This window comes from Eufriesea mexicana, unplaced genomic scaffold (genome assembly GCF_001483705.2).
Source record: "Eufriesea mexicana isolate 0111107269 unplaced genomic scaffold, ASM148370v2 scaffold752, whole genome shotgun sequence".
Lineage (NCBI taxonomy): Eukaryota > Metazoa > Arthropoda > Insecta > Hymenoptera > Apidae > Eufriesea > Eufriesea mexicana.
In genome coordinates this window covers 317,922-330,315 of record NW_016908891.1, presented here as the reverse complement: position 1 = coordinate 330,315, position 12,394 = coordinate 317,922, and the positions used below count along the sequence as shown (strand labels likewise).

Here is a 12,394-nt window from a genome sequence, read left to right as displayed (position 1 = left end):
AAAGAGGGATAGGGACGAAGCCGAATGCGAAATAAAAATGGAGAAAAAGCAGAGAAACGGGAGACGACTATGGATAAAAGCGTCAATTATCGAGCAATTGGAGTGTCGTGAAAAAATTAGATCCATCGAGGAGATACAGCATCAATTTTCTGCGATTAAGTCACGAATGAATGGGTTAATCCAGGTTGAATATCGTTCAGCCGACGCTTTATCGATGAATCTCGGCGCTGGTCTGGGTCCATTAAAATGGTAAAATATGTCCTCCTTTAATGGAGAGGCACGACCGTGTCCTTATAAATCAGAGGTGTTGTCTTCATGACGAGAGTCATCGATCGTGACGATAGGGAATTTTGTCGATTTAATGCTTTTTCCTTGTCGGATTTGTCACCCTTGCGATTAATTTATGGCACACGAAAGTCCTGACACGGTAGAGGATCATTCGTGGATAAATAGTCTCGTATTTGCGACAACATCGGCTGAAAAAGTATCAATTATAGGTTATGTGTGGAAGAATTCAGTTGATTCTTCCTACCAGTATAGAATTTTTGAAATTCTGGGCAATTCTTTCGAATATTCCATCGAGATTCTTGGTTGGTTTGTGCTGTGATAGGTTAGGTCTGCGGACGGCGCCATCTGTCGCGTAGTTTCGGAACGCAACTCGGTCGAAGCTAGGTATCCCTAGATTTTAGTTCGGGATTGGTGTTTCTTCCAAGGGAATTATTATTGTCGTCTTTTTCTGTATCTCAGGAAGCTCCTTAATATGTATTTTTATTCACTGAATAATTCACTAGGATTGAATAATTAAGTGGACTGAGTCCACTTAGGTGGACTCAACAAGAAGTAGTCGATGGAACAGAATTTTTTCTCCCCATGCTCAAGCTAATTATCTTACTAAACGTGTTTATCGTTTAGAATCTAATTATCAACAATGCATTTATAATGGATATTAATGGGCCAAAGAATTTCCGTCCTCGGTCTTGGTTTTAAGCTCACACAATCCCGAGACATTCCTCGATCCATCTTGCTCCGAGTTAAGAAACTTCCACGCCTAAAAAGTCCCTAGGCATTCGGTTAATCAAATCAACTTTCACCGACCAACTACCTAAGATACTTACCACGATTAGAATTTCAAGGAACCAACGCTTCGGGATAGTTAGAGTCAAACTTCGGGCTCCTAGACTCCGCTGGAAGTCCTGCCAACTTTAATCACCGCGGATTTATCGTCCTCACCTCGAGCATTCGTTCCAAAGTTGCCGGACATTTCGTTCTCCGCATTTTCTCACCCAACAAAAAGAAAAGAAAGATTCTTACAATTTCTTAACGAAAAAAATATCAAGAATTTTAATTCTAGTTCTTTTTCTTTTCCCCTATGGGCACAGGTCTGTTGGGTACCGAAATGTATCTCGGATAATAAAGACGCTTCCGACATTTGCGAGACAAACCAAAGAGCGCTGTGATAATCAGTAATTAGAAACGGCGGAAGTTGTCGAGGAGGTTAGGAATAAAATGAGACCGGGAGTGAAAACAGTGAGACCACGTGGTCCTGTGATAGCTGTGCTCGGTGATCAGTGAAAGCGAATATCATGTTCACGATGATCGAGCCGAGGAGCGACAGGGTGGCCAACACCCAGACGAAGCATCACTGTTACCAAGTGATCAGGACCACTAGGGTGCACCAGAGTTCCAGGAGCTCGAGGATGGTCACCGTTCAGGAGAAGGTGATCAGATCACGGCTACAGTTGGGCTATTCCACGCCTACCAACTTCATCAACCGGTACTTATCACATATCTTGATATACGTATGTAACACGAGGGTTGGTCTTTGGATTATTATTAATACTAATGGTATAGTTGATACGATCATTATTATTATTATTATTATTAACGTTACTATTACCCGGAATTTCATAAATATTATGAAAAGAAGAAAAGTGTATTGTAAAAAACAAAATATAGCGGATATTGGAAATTATTAGTATCATATTTCGATACAGGAACGATTACGCGTTAATTTTAAACTAAATTTTCCCGATCTTCAAATTCCCTACCCTAGGGAATTTTATCACCGAATACCTAGAGCAATATTATTCATTTCAAATGTAAATTCAGTAATAACCATCGATCATTCGTGATTACGCGGGCGTATATAGTATTGCATTTCTTGGTGTTTGAATTTGAAGCTAAAGAATTATTAGATCAATAAGGAAAAGTAACTAGACCGCGAGCAGCGCCTCCCGCGGTGATGTTCGAACGAAAGTTTAATAGAGATATTACCTGGATGGTTGGGCGTTACGTTGAACAACCATGAGCGTAATTTATAATTTGTAATAATTACCATTGGTGGACGGAAGCAGCGTGCCCTAATTCATGGTTCACTTCCGGACGATGGCTCGTTCCGAGCTCGCACTACACGGCTCGCGTTACGCAAACAGTTTCCGGCTATTTTATGGAAATTTTTCATCCAGAGAACCCCTCCTAGACTCAGGCTCTGCTGTGACTTATTCGCGTTAATTATATGCATAAAAGGGAGCAGAATATCTGTCGAGCGTGGATCGTGTTCCCACGCGGCGTTCTGGCCGCGTAAATCTTCTCTCGAAACGCGATGGAATATACCGAGAAATTTTATCTCCTATGAGTTACCGGCAACACGAGAGAAAGATCGTTGTCGAGCAACTATCGCGGTTAGTGAAAAGCCAGTCCTAGTGACAGGCCACCGGTGTTGCGAGACGACGCAATAAGCCACTAGTTTCTATTTCCAGTTTTAAGTCTCTCAAACACTCGATTGACGTTTGGTAAATTTTATTAAACACATTTCTTAGATTTTCTCGTGCAACACATACGTGAAATTCGTCTCGATAAAATGTCGCGTTCAAAATTTCGCTTTTTTCGTTCTTGCAAAAATTCCCTAGATTTATCGTTTCCCTATTTGCCATTCTCCACATTTTATTTTATTTTAAGCTCTCTTTCTTTTTCGATTTTAGTTGAATTTGGAAATAATTTTGTTTGTTATTTTTTAGGAATTTCCTAGGTTTTTTGTTTCCCTAATTTTCCCCTAGTCTAGAAACTTTAGTCTTCGTTCGATTTCAGTCTGATCGAGTTACCAATCAGTGTTATTTCTTTGTTTAAAAAATTCTCTAAATTTCGCAGAGCACGCTTACACTCTGAATTCATTTTTGTAAATCACTATAAAGTTTTATTCCCTAGGATAGGGAATTGCCTGAATTATATCTAACAATTCCGTTTATTCTCTGTGCTTCACACTTTGCTGGTTAGTATATGCATCTCAAACGCCCGTAGCTTCTCAACTCCCTCCACGCTGTACCCCTAGAATTTCCCTATTTGCCAGCTGCAAATTCAAAACTTCCCCAAATCCCCGTAACTATAATTAACCCTTATATCGTCGCTCAGTCTTCAATTTTCCTCGCAAGTGCTTCGAATGAATCGCATAATCCGTCCATATCCAGAAATCTCGACCTAAGAGCGGAAGTGACCGGATATTTATCTATGGATTCTGGCTTGGCTTGGATGTCGAAGGAAGGAACGGTGGTTCGTTGGCTTCCATCACGCGGAAGAAGCCACGCACGGTGTCTCGAATTCATTAAAGGAATTATTAAGGCGTGCTCCATTACCACGGGGCCCGCTCCTCCGTCTCGACTAATTATCATCGAGCAATTAACAACCGTTGATTGCCATTAACGGTGCGAGCGCGTGTTAGATTCGAACGATCTCCTGGCTGCGTGGAATAATTTCCTCTCGGAGCACGCGAGCTTCAGCTGCTGCTGTTCTCTCGAGCAAGACTAGGGGAAAACTAGGGGAAAAAATGAGAGAAAATACGAAAAACGTTTCATTCGTATATTTTTATCCTCGTATCGTTTAATTCCTTATAAATCTTGTATAACTCAACGATATATTTATTTATTTAATTACAAAAAGAGATGTACGAAAAGGTGTAATATAATAATCCTATCAGTGAGATAATATTAACAGAGCAGTAGTATAAGAAATAATAATCTAAAAAGTTGTTAAAAGTAATTAAACAAAGAAACGTAATATAGTAAAATTATTGAGTGTCAACCATGTATCATTGCGTGTATAAGATTGATCAATTTATTTATTTAACTGCATGGTTCTTAAACTTATTTTTCAAAATTCTCAATTTATTTTCTAACTTATTTAATTCCACGAGTCTTTTAAGAGAATTATTTAATAATTCTCGCGAGTAAACGTTTCGACAGTCTTAGGACGATTTGCCATGTAACTCACTAGCGCCACCGCGGCTCATATCTGTAGTAAACGTTTATCGTAAATATCTTATATATCGTTGAATTATTTTCCAATTTTATCGATAAAATCTTCGAATTTCCTGCTTACTACGCGTAGTACACATTATTTGCACGATTTTATTTTCACAAATTTTTTCATTTTTCACGGATTTCATCTACGAATAGTAGATTCAGTTAAGAATACCTATGGATATTATAACGAATCGTCCTTCGCCTATAATTAACCTACATGCGATTATCGATTACGTGTGTTTGCCAGTTATAAATATCAAATATCCGAAGTTGCAAACAACCGTGAAACGATGGTTGAAAAGCCGAGCTGCAAAAAAATGTTTCTTTTCACCATTTCGAAATATCCCTCTGAAAAGGAGCAACGCTTTAACTCTTGAACCGCTTGTTTCTCTGTTTTAACGCTCGTTTCCCCCTCTTAAAATGCTCACAGACGATTTTTCTGTATTTCTTTTTTTTTCCTTTTTTCTTTTTTTTTCGAAATCCGCGTTAGATTTTTCGCAGAGAGACAGACAGAGGGAACGAGCGAAGGAGAGGAGAATTCTCGTGAACACGGCCAACGCACACACGAATGCACTCTCTTCTGCACGACCTATGCACGCGGCGCCGTTTAATTACGTGACGTTAATCTCGCGATGCACGTAACGAACCGCGCGATTTCACGAAAAATTGCCGGCTCGTCTAGCGGCTTTTCCACCTACCTTCAATGAACGACGGCTCTTCAAACATGGCTGGATCTTTTCACTCTTTCTCGAGATATTAAACGCGCGCGAATCGTACGAGTATCCTCGTTCGCGGTTTTTCATCGTGCAGCGACTTTGTGCACGAATAGAGAGAAAGATTCGAGTGTTTATTCATTAGCCTATGATCCTTCGCGAACGGCAAATTCGTTTCTGCAACTGGCGATGATTCCCGAACTCCGATACTACTAGTGCCATCTGTGGTGCATATTCGGCCCTTCACTTATTTCCCGTGAGCCAGTTCCGTTGCCAGTGTTCGTCCTGGTCCCGCGTTGATTTAATCCGAAATACTTTCTTTCACCAAAACGTCGCTGGAATTGTGCCAAAGCGACATCTGTAAATTTCCGATTCCGAGAACATTGATTACTTCGATTATTTTAATCAAAATTAATCGATATTGTCTTTTCGGAAATTTCGTGTAGGAACTCTAACCTCAATCGATATTTCTAGTAAGAGACGAGTCTAATTAATAATGACAAATTTTCGAAAGTGAGGTACACGCAGGAGAGAGAGAGAAAATTGAAACGAGAAAAAGAAAAAAGAAAAATTAGAATCAGAATTTTTCAAGTTTTCAGCAAGTAATAAAAAAAAGTCGAGTTCAGTGTTTCTGAAGCTTTTAGACTTGGAAGCGAAGCCGAGGCTCGAGTTCTAAATTGAACTAGACGAAGTGTCTATTCCACGCGAAAGGGATCTAGAAGGAAGTAAGAGAGTAGAAAAAAAAGGAAGAAACACGGCAGAGGCTTCTATGGCGCGTGTCCAAGTGGCAGCTGATGCACTCCACCTGAAGCCTACGCGTCTGAGGGTTTTGTCTTCGTATAAACGCACGAGTGGCCCCTGCTAGACTATCTCTTTCAACCCTCCTCCTGCCTCCATTGTCCCGCCCCTCCCCCAGCTGTAGACGGCGTCGAAGTCAAACGGCGCTCTAAGACAATAGAGAAGTTGCCTCTGAGGATTTATCGAGGGCGCAAACTGCAAGCAGGCTCGGTGAAAGGGCGTTTGTTTTCCGCGACGAGACGGAGAGACGCGTTCATTTTCCATCGAGACTATTTTCACGCCCGTGAATGTAACATTTTGCTTTGTATCCCAGCTATTTCGTCCCCTTTCAACGATAAAACGGAGAGACATTCTTTTTCCGAAGATTGCCGTACGATTTCCTAGTTATCACGGTAATTGAGGTTATTACTTTTGTCACTAGAATTTTTCACCAACTTTTCATTAAGTATTTACCACTTGTTAATTCAATTTTTCCAATGTTACTGAAGTAACGAATTAAAGTAATTACTCGAATATTTCATCAGGCTTGAAATTTAATTCTATACTTTATTCCATTATTTTGCAGTATTTTTCGCTCAAACGATATGCAAATTGTTACTAATGTAACAACTGTTTTTACCGAAATAATGATGTACACGATTATACTAAAACAATAGTTGCTCGAGTATTCGGAAGTTAAAGATTACTTCCTACACGAAACTTACCTAATTGAAACTACGGTTATTTCAAACCGTAATTGGCATCGTTACCCCCACTATGTATACCCAGAATCAGCAACCACGTGGTTCCAGAAAGAGGCTCGCCACCTAGCCCTCTAGCGCTAAACACAAAAAACACACTCGAACGCCATGCTTAGTTGCTATCGCGCTGCATCTTGTAGATACAGAAACTGTTGGTAACTGAAGCAGAAATTCAACGAGTCGCGTACGGAACAAACGAGTTCTCTCTGGAAACGGTCGCGTTAGAGGGCGGTCTTTGGTTCGCTGGAAGAGAAATAAATTGGAGGCAGGGTGGCATTAAAGCCTCCCAAGAGTCGAAACATCTGCCTGTCGGCTGTTCCGGAGCTCGTGCCATGGTGCACGCGTGCTGTTGCGTCACACGCACGCGCGCCAATGTGTGTGTGTGTGTGTGTGTGTGTGTGTGTGTGTGTGTGTGTGCACACAGCAAAGTGGCACGAAACGTGCACCTGGCTTCATGTTTTTTAACCAAAGTAGCTTCGCCAGTCAAACACGTACCCTCTCCTCGATTTCAGGCACTCTTGTTCTTCCTCTTCAATAGAGCACTTTGTGAGAATACCTCCGCGAAGCATTTACGTGGCCCATTGCTTGTCCTTTTGCGATCGGTGTCCGATGAATACGTCACGAAACGCGTTAAGCAACTCGAGTTAATTCGCAGTGGAATGCACCAGGTGTCTCTCTCGTTTGCGATACTCGGGGCCGATTCCCAATCGAGACATTTCGATATCCTCATGTCGATTCGATTAATCTGTAAAACGAGGTTAAGGAAAATATGGAATATAATTTAAGGGGAGAATGAGGTTAGGAAAAATATAGAATATAATTTAAGAGATAAAATATACAATATAAATTTAAATTCTTTGTATTATTTATTGTGATTACGTTGTAATTAATGGATATAACTAGCGTTGAAAATGTTTTATATTTTATGCATGTTACATTTATAGGTTATAAATGTAAGTTCGAATTATTCGAAATGAGATTATCGCAATAGTAAATATAGGGTCGACAAACTGTTTCTTGATGAACCACGACGGTGACAGGCAATTAACCGTTGATTTTCAAAGACGTTGCATTCTCAGGATGTGCGTGCTGATTGGACTACACGTGATCGTGAGTTTGCACGTTTTAAATACAATTCCAACCGGCTCGAGTAGCTTTTCCTGCAATTATGTTTCATTTAAGACAATCGCGAGTGGAACGGTCGGGCAGGAAAGAAAAATGTAATTCCCTTTGAAGGAAAAGAATAGTGTGAAAGTGACGCGATGGTATGTCTTTGCCCGCGGGAAAATAAATTCTTCCCCTTAGTACTTAACCAGGAATATACGTGCGTAAGCCTATCCGAAGAGGTTATGTTTGAAAACGTTAGAAAATGGAAGAACCGGTAAACAGGTGTATCGGAAAATAAAAAAATAAACATTATTGAAGACGAAAAATTATAGAATTGAAAACTCTGAGATTTCAAACATGGTGGGAGAAATATAGGGAGAATTCGAAATAAAAGATTTAGGAACTAGGAAGTTGGTAAGGGAACAATATATTTAGGGAATCATAGAGTGTCCCAAAATTCACGCAAGATTTGAATTTTGCGCCATTTGTGCAATAAAATGTTGCCAAAGAAAAAAAAAAAGACAGGGTGACAGCTGACAGTTTAGGGTTCATTTACAATTTTTTCAATCAAAATTACTTCTTGCGTGCATTTTGGAACACCCAATATAATACAAGCATCATGAAATTCAGGGACTAAAGTACAGAAAAGTAGGAGAAGGAAATCAGGAAAATCTGAAATCAAGAAAATCTTGATAATTAAATAATTAATAATAAAAATTCGAATTATCAACCCCCCTCCAAAAAAAAAAAAAAAAATATATACAAATTAAAACGTCCCGTTGGAGAATATCCACTTTCGATCTCACGCTTCCTCCGCTTTCCAATAAAAGAAACAAACGTAAGCCGACCATTCGCGTGACTCAGCCAGTCCCTCGCAAAATCCAATCAACCAGGGAACTTTTCAGACTTCTCTTAGCGCGGTGCCCAGGCCATAAACACATTTTGTTTATCCCTACACATCTTGGGCCCTTACGTAAGTCGCTTAATTGAACATAAGTTGTGCATTGCATAAGTTGTGGAAGGTTGAGTGTCACGGCCATCATCGTCATCGTCATCGGTTCCCTTCCACCGTATACCTGCTGACACACATGTGAAAGTCGATACGCGTTTTCGAGGGCTGCTTGAAAAGGTGTACCCCCTTCCCTTTTATCCGGCTACACTTCTGGCGAAATAACGAAGCTCGCCAGGGTACACACGCCATTTATCCTCTAGTGTCTCTTAACCCATTTCAGGGTCGAACTAATTTGGATTCCTCGATATTACGTGCCCTCGCTATTCTCACGTTCCGACGATGTTACATAGAAAACGAACACTCTTTTATTAATATTCTCTCTTGTTAACGAAAAATTAAGTACACTAGGGAATTTTTTTTTTCGCTATCTTGGGATATTTTTTTACAATTGAAACTCTGATGGGAAGAGGGAAGGAAGAACGTGTAAATTTCAGATCAGATTAATTAACTGTGTGTTGTAAAGGATTAATGAAGAACCAAGACCAGATTTAATAAAAAAGTAAATAGATAGAAAACTGAAATTAAGGCTCGCATAGGGGAGAAAAGGAATAATGTACATATCGTCAGCTATTATGAAACTATCTTAAAAGCCATCTTAAAATATTAAAATATTAAGTAGATATTTAAAATTAAAATTGAAATTAGACCTCGAGTAAGAAGGGAAGAGAGCAATGTGCATATTCTCAATTACCGGAATGTCCCGTTAATTATAATCGGTAGATCACTTGCGAAAGAGCAGTACGTGAGAATATTTAAATATTTCGTGTTTAAAATATTCAGAAAAGCGAAGGGAAATTTAATTATCAGGATCTTCTTCCCGAAGGAGATTTTATCCGAGAAATTCCTCGGAGCAATTCCTCCCTACCCGATCCGGGAGATTGTTCGATGAGGAAGGATCAGATGGTACGCAGAGAATCGATCGAGGAGCAGAAGGTTGCACACCACTGTCGGGGCCGGTGTGCACGTGCTGCCGGGCCCCTCGTCCCCCGACTGTCACTGATTTCCGATCCTGGAGGACGAAGAATGCTCGTGGCTGCCAGCTGCTCGCGATCCTCGATCAACTCAGTCCACCCTGCGATCGTCAGACTATCGCGATCCTTCCTCCAGTTCGCGTCAAATCCGACCAGTCTCTCCTTCGTCCAGCCTACGATCCTCCAGAACCGTGCTGAAGTAGCTAACCTAACCTCATCTCCGAATAAAAATTCTAACTTCGAACAAAAATTCCACAACGAGGAAATCTTTCGAAAAATTCGAACCACCCCTTAATTTTCTTCAAATTCCGAACCTTGGAACTCTCCGATCCTCCATCTCTAGAACCTTGGTGAAATAGCCTAACCGAATCTCCAAATAAAAATTCTGACTTCGAAAAAGACTCCACAACAAGGAAATCCTTCAAAAAATTCGAACCACCCCATAATTTTCTTAAAATTCCAAACCTTGGAACTGTCCAACCCTCAAAGTTAGATAAGGTTCGAGGATCTTCACGAAGTAACCCCAAAATCACCATTCATCAAGAAATATAAAAGAAATACTTGCATTAATTTCACCCGCCTGACTGACCCAAGATCTCGATCCAGTCCAATCGAAAAATCCCATTTCTTCTTCACTGTGAAGTGTCGTTGGCTCGGTTTCGTGCGAAGAATGTGGTGTTCGAACAGTGCCTCGCGTTGACCTATTAGTCGAAAGCGAAAGGGAGAGGAACGTGTGCAAACAGAGGAGTACAAAGAAGAAATCGGCATGGTGGTCTGCGTGGCTGGCTTTCTCACGGGGTAGGTGGTTGTCGTACATGGCAGTCGTACGGGGGTGAATTTCAAGGGATGATTCATCGCGAGAGTGATTCACAAGCGCGAAACGGTCGCCCGAATGGTAATTGCCGGCAGCTGCTGATCAGAAGTGCCGTTTTTCGTCGCAAGTCCCGAGCATTCGCAGCGATGTTCCGTCGGAGTTGCGGCTGGCAGGCTTACTTCTGGTAAATACCCGGTTGACAGAGGTCTCTCTGGGCCTCTGACCCTATTTCCAATCTCTTCGAGTGGATTTTAGTATAATATCTATTAAAGTTGAAGAAAACAGGATGGAAAACAGGATTAAAATCTCCACTTCCTCTTGGAGTGTCTCATTTCACCCGTGGATCACCTGGATGTTAGTTGACTACTCCGATTTTGAACCTGGAGGGATGAACAGAGAGGTTAGGATCGTCGAAGAGGATTAACGAAGTGTCTTGGGAATTGCTTGAATCAAATGAGGTAGAGAGGTTAGGACGAACCGTTGAAGAAGATTAACAAAGTGTCTTGGGAATTACTTGAACCGAAAGAGATAGAGAGGTTAGGTCGTTGAGAAAAATTGCGCAGGAATATTGTAATAAACGCGATGGTTGCCCCGCGAGCAGTTAGAAACGCGTCCACGATGGAAATCGTAGGCCTATCTTCGTTGACGAGCGGGATCTCCGGAAATCACGTTTGGCAATCACGTGGCGAGCGGATATTGAATAAACCAATGGCGGCGCTCACTTATGGACGTGTACGCGATCAAGAACAAGATGAGTCTGCGAGATTAGCTTGCAAATTGCGCGCGATAACCCCGTTACCACTTGTTTTCCATCGTGATCCCATCGGCAGATGCGTTTCTTTTTCGTAATTTTCATTATTACGATATTCGAAATTAAAATCCGCACTCGAAACTACGCTGTTCGCAGCATTCTAGAATGTTGGGAAATACCGATATGCGTCCTCTTTTTAGAGATATGGTAAATAACCTCTGGTGATTTTATCTAGGGGATTTTGTTGTGGAGACTTTCTTTATTTCTCGAATTAACGATTACCTTATCTTGCTGATCGAAATAACCGATTTGAGGCATTTTACTTCTCCATTTACTGGAAATACGGAGTAGTATAGTTGCTTATGGCAAAATTAATATGAAGATAGAAATAGAAACTAAGTAATTATTGTATATATATATCCTCATTATACAAGTTTTATTATTGTAGTATATCTGTGCATACTATATTTTCGAGCACGCTAAGGTTGTTCCAGTGTTCTACTGACCAGCTCGATCACTCTCATTAGTCAACCGATATTATTCCTCCACCGGTATCAGCTTGGTCAGATGAGATACAGCATGATTTAGTTCAGGTGTTCAACTTTGTTGGTTAGGTTATTTAATGCTAACATACTTGCTCCAAAGATGAATTGCGCGCTTGGAACGATAGACAACGTTAATGGTCTCTAAACCCGAACGACTTAACCTAAAACCAGGCCCGACTGATCATCGTGATCGTATATTCCGATATCAATTGATCGCCGTGTACCGTTAAAGTTATGGCAAATCGTGATGGAAGATAGAATAAAGATAGCTGAATTTACTCTCCGAATTTAAATACAGGGATAAATAAAATTCCCAATCGGAGAGACGTAAGTGGTCCATTCGCGAAAGCGGAACGCTTTCCTCGCCAGATTCAGCGTCCCACGAAAGAAGAAGCGAATCGGTAACCGTGAAATCTTCGAGGGAAAGGTGATCGTCCAAAGATGGCATTAGGCATCGATTCTTATTTTTCTTATTTTGTTCTCCTTTTTCTTTCCCTCGCCGAAGATCCGTTTCAGCGATTGGCAGACCTCTTCATCGCGAAAAATTATCCCTCGAAGGGATAAACCGCTGCACGATGATGTGCAGCTGCCATCGAGCCACGTGCAGTCGAAAGAAATTGACACGAGGCGTGTTTGGGGAATTTTCTT

At 40.9% G+C, this 12,394-nt stretch overlaps 1 protein-coding gene across 5 annotated transcripts in view; it reads left to right on the top strand.

Moving 5' to 3' along the window:
* Positions 1–12,394, top strand: part of siz (Brefeldin-resistant Arf-GEF family protein schizo) — a 125,190-nt gene that overhangs the window by 106,483 nt on the left and 6,313 nt on the right. Inside the window, exon 2 of one of the 5 annotated variants that reach the window (XM_017898822.1) lies at positions 1,380–1,774. The exons of the other annotated variants lie outside the window; for them this stretch is intronic. Within the exon in view, the coding sequence (XP_017754311.1) occupies positions 1,584–1,774 (191 nt within the window). The 5' untranslated portion in view covers positions 1,380–1,583. The remainder of the gene's footprint in view (positions 1–1,379; positions 1,775–12,394) is intronic. 5 annotated transcript variants of the gene reach the window in all.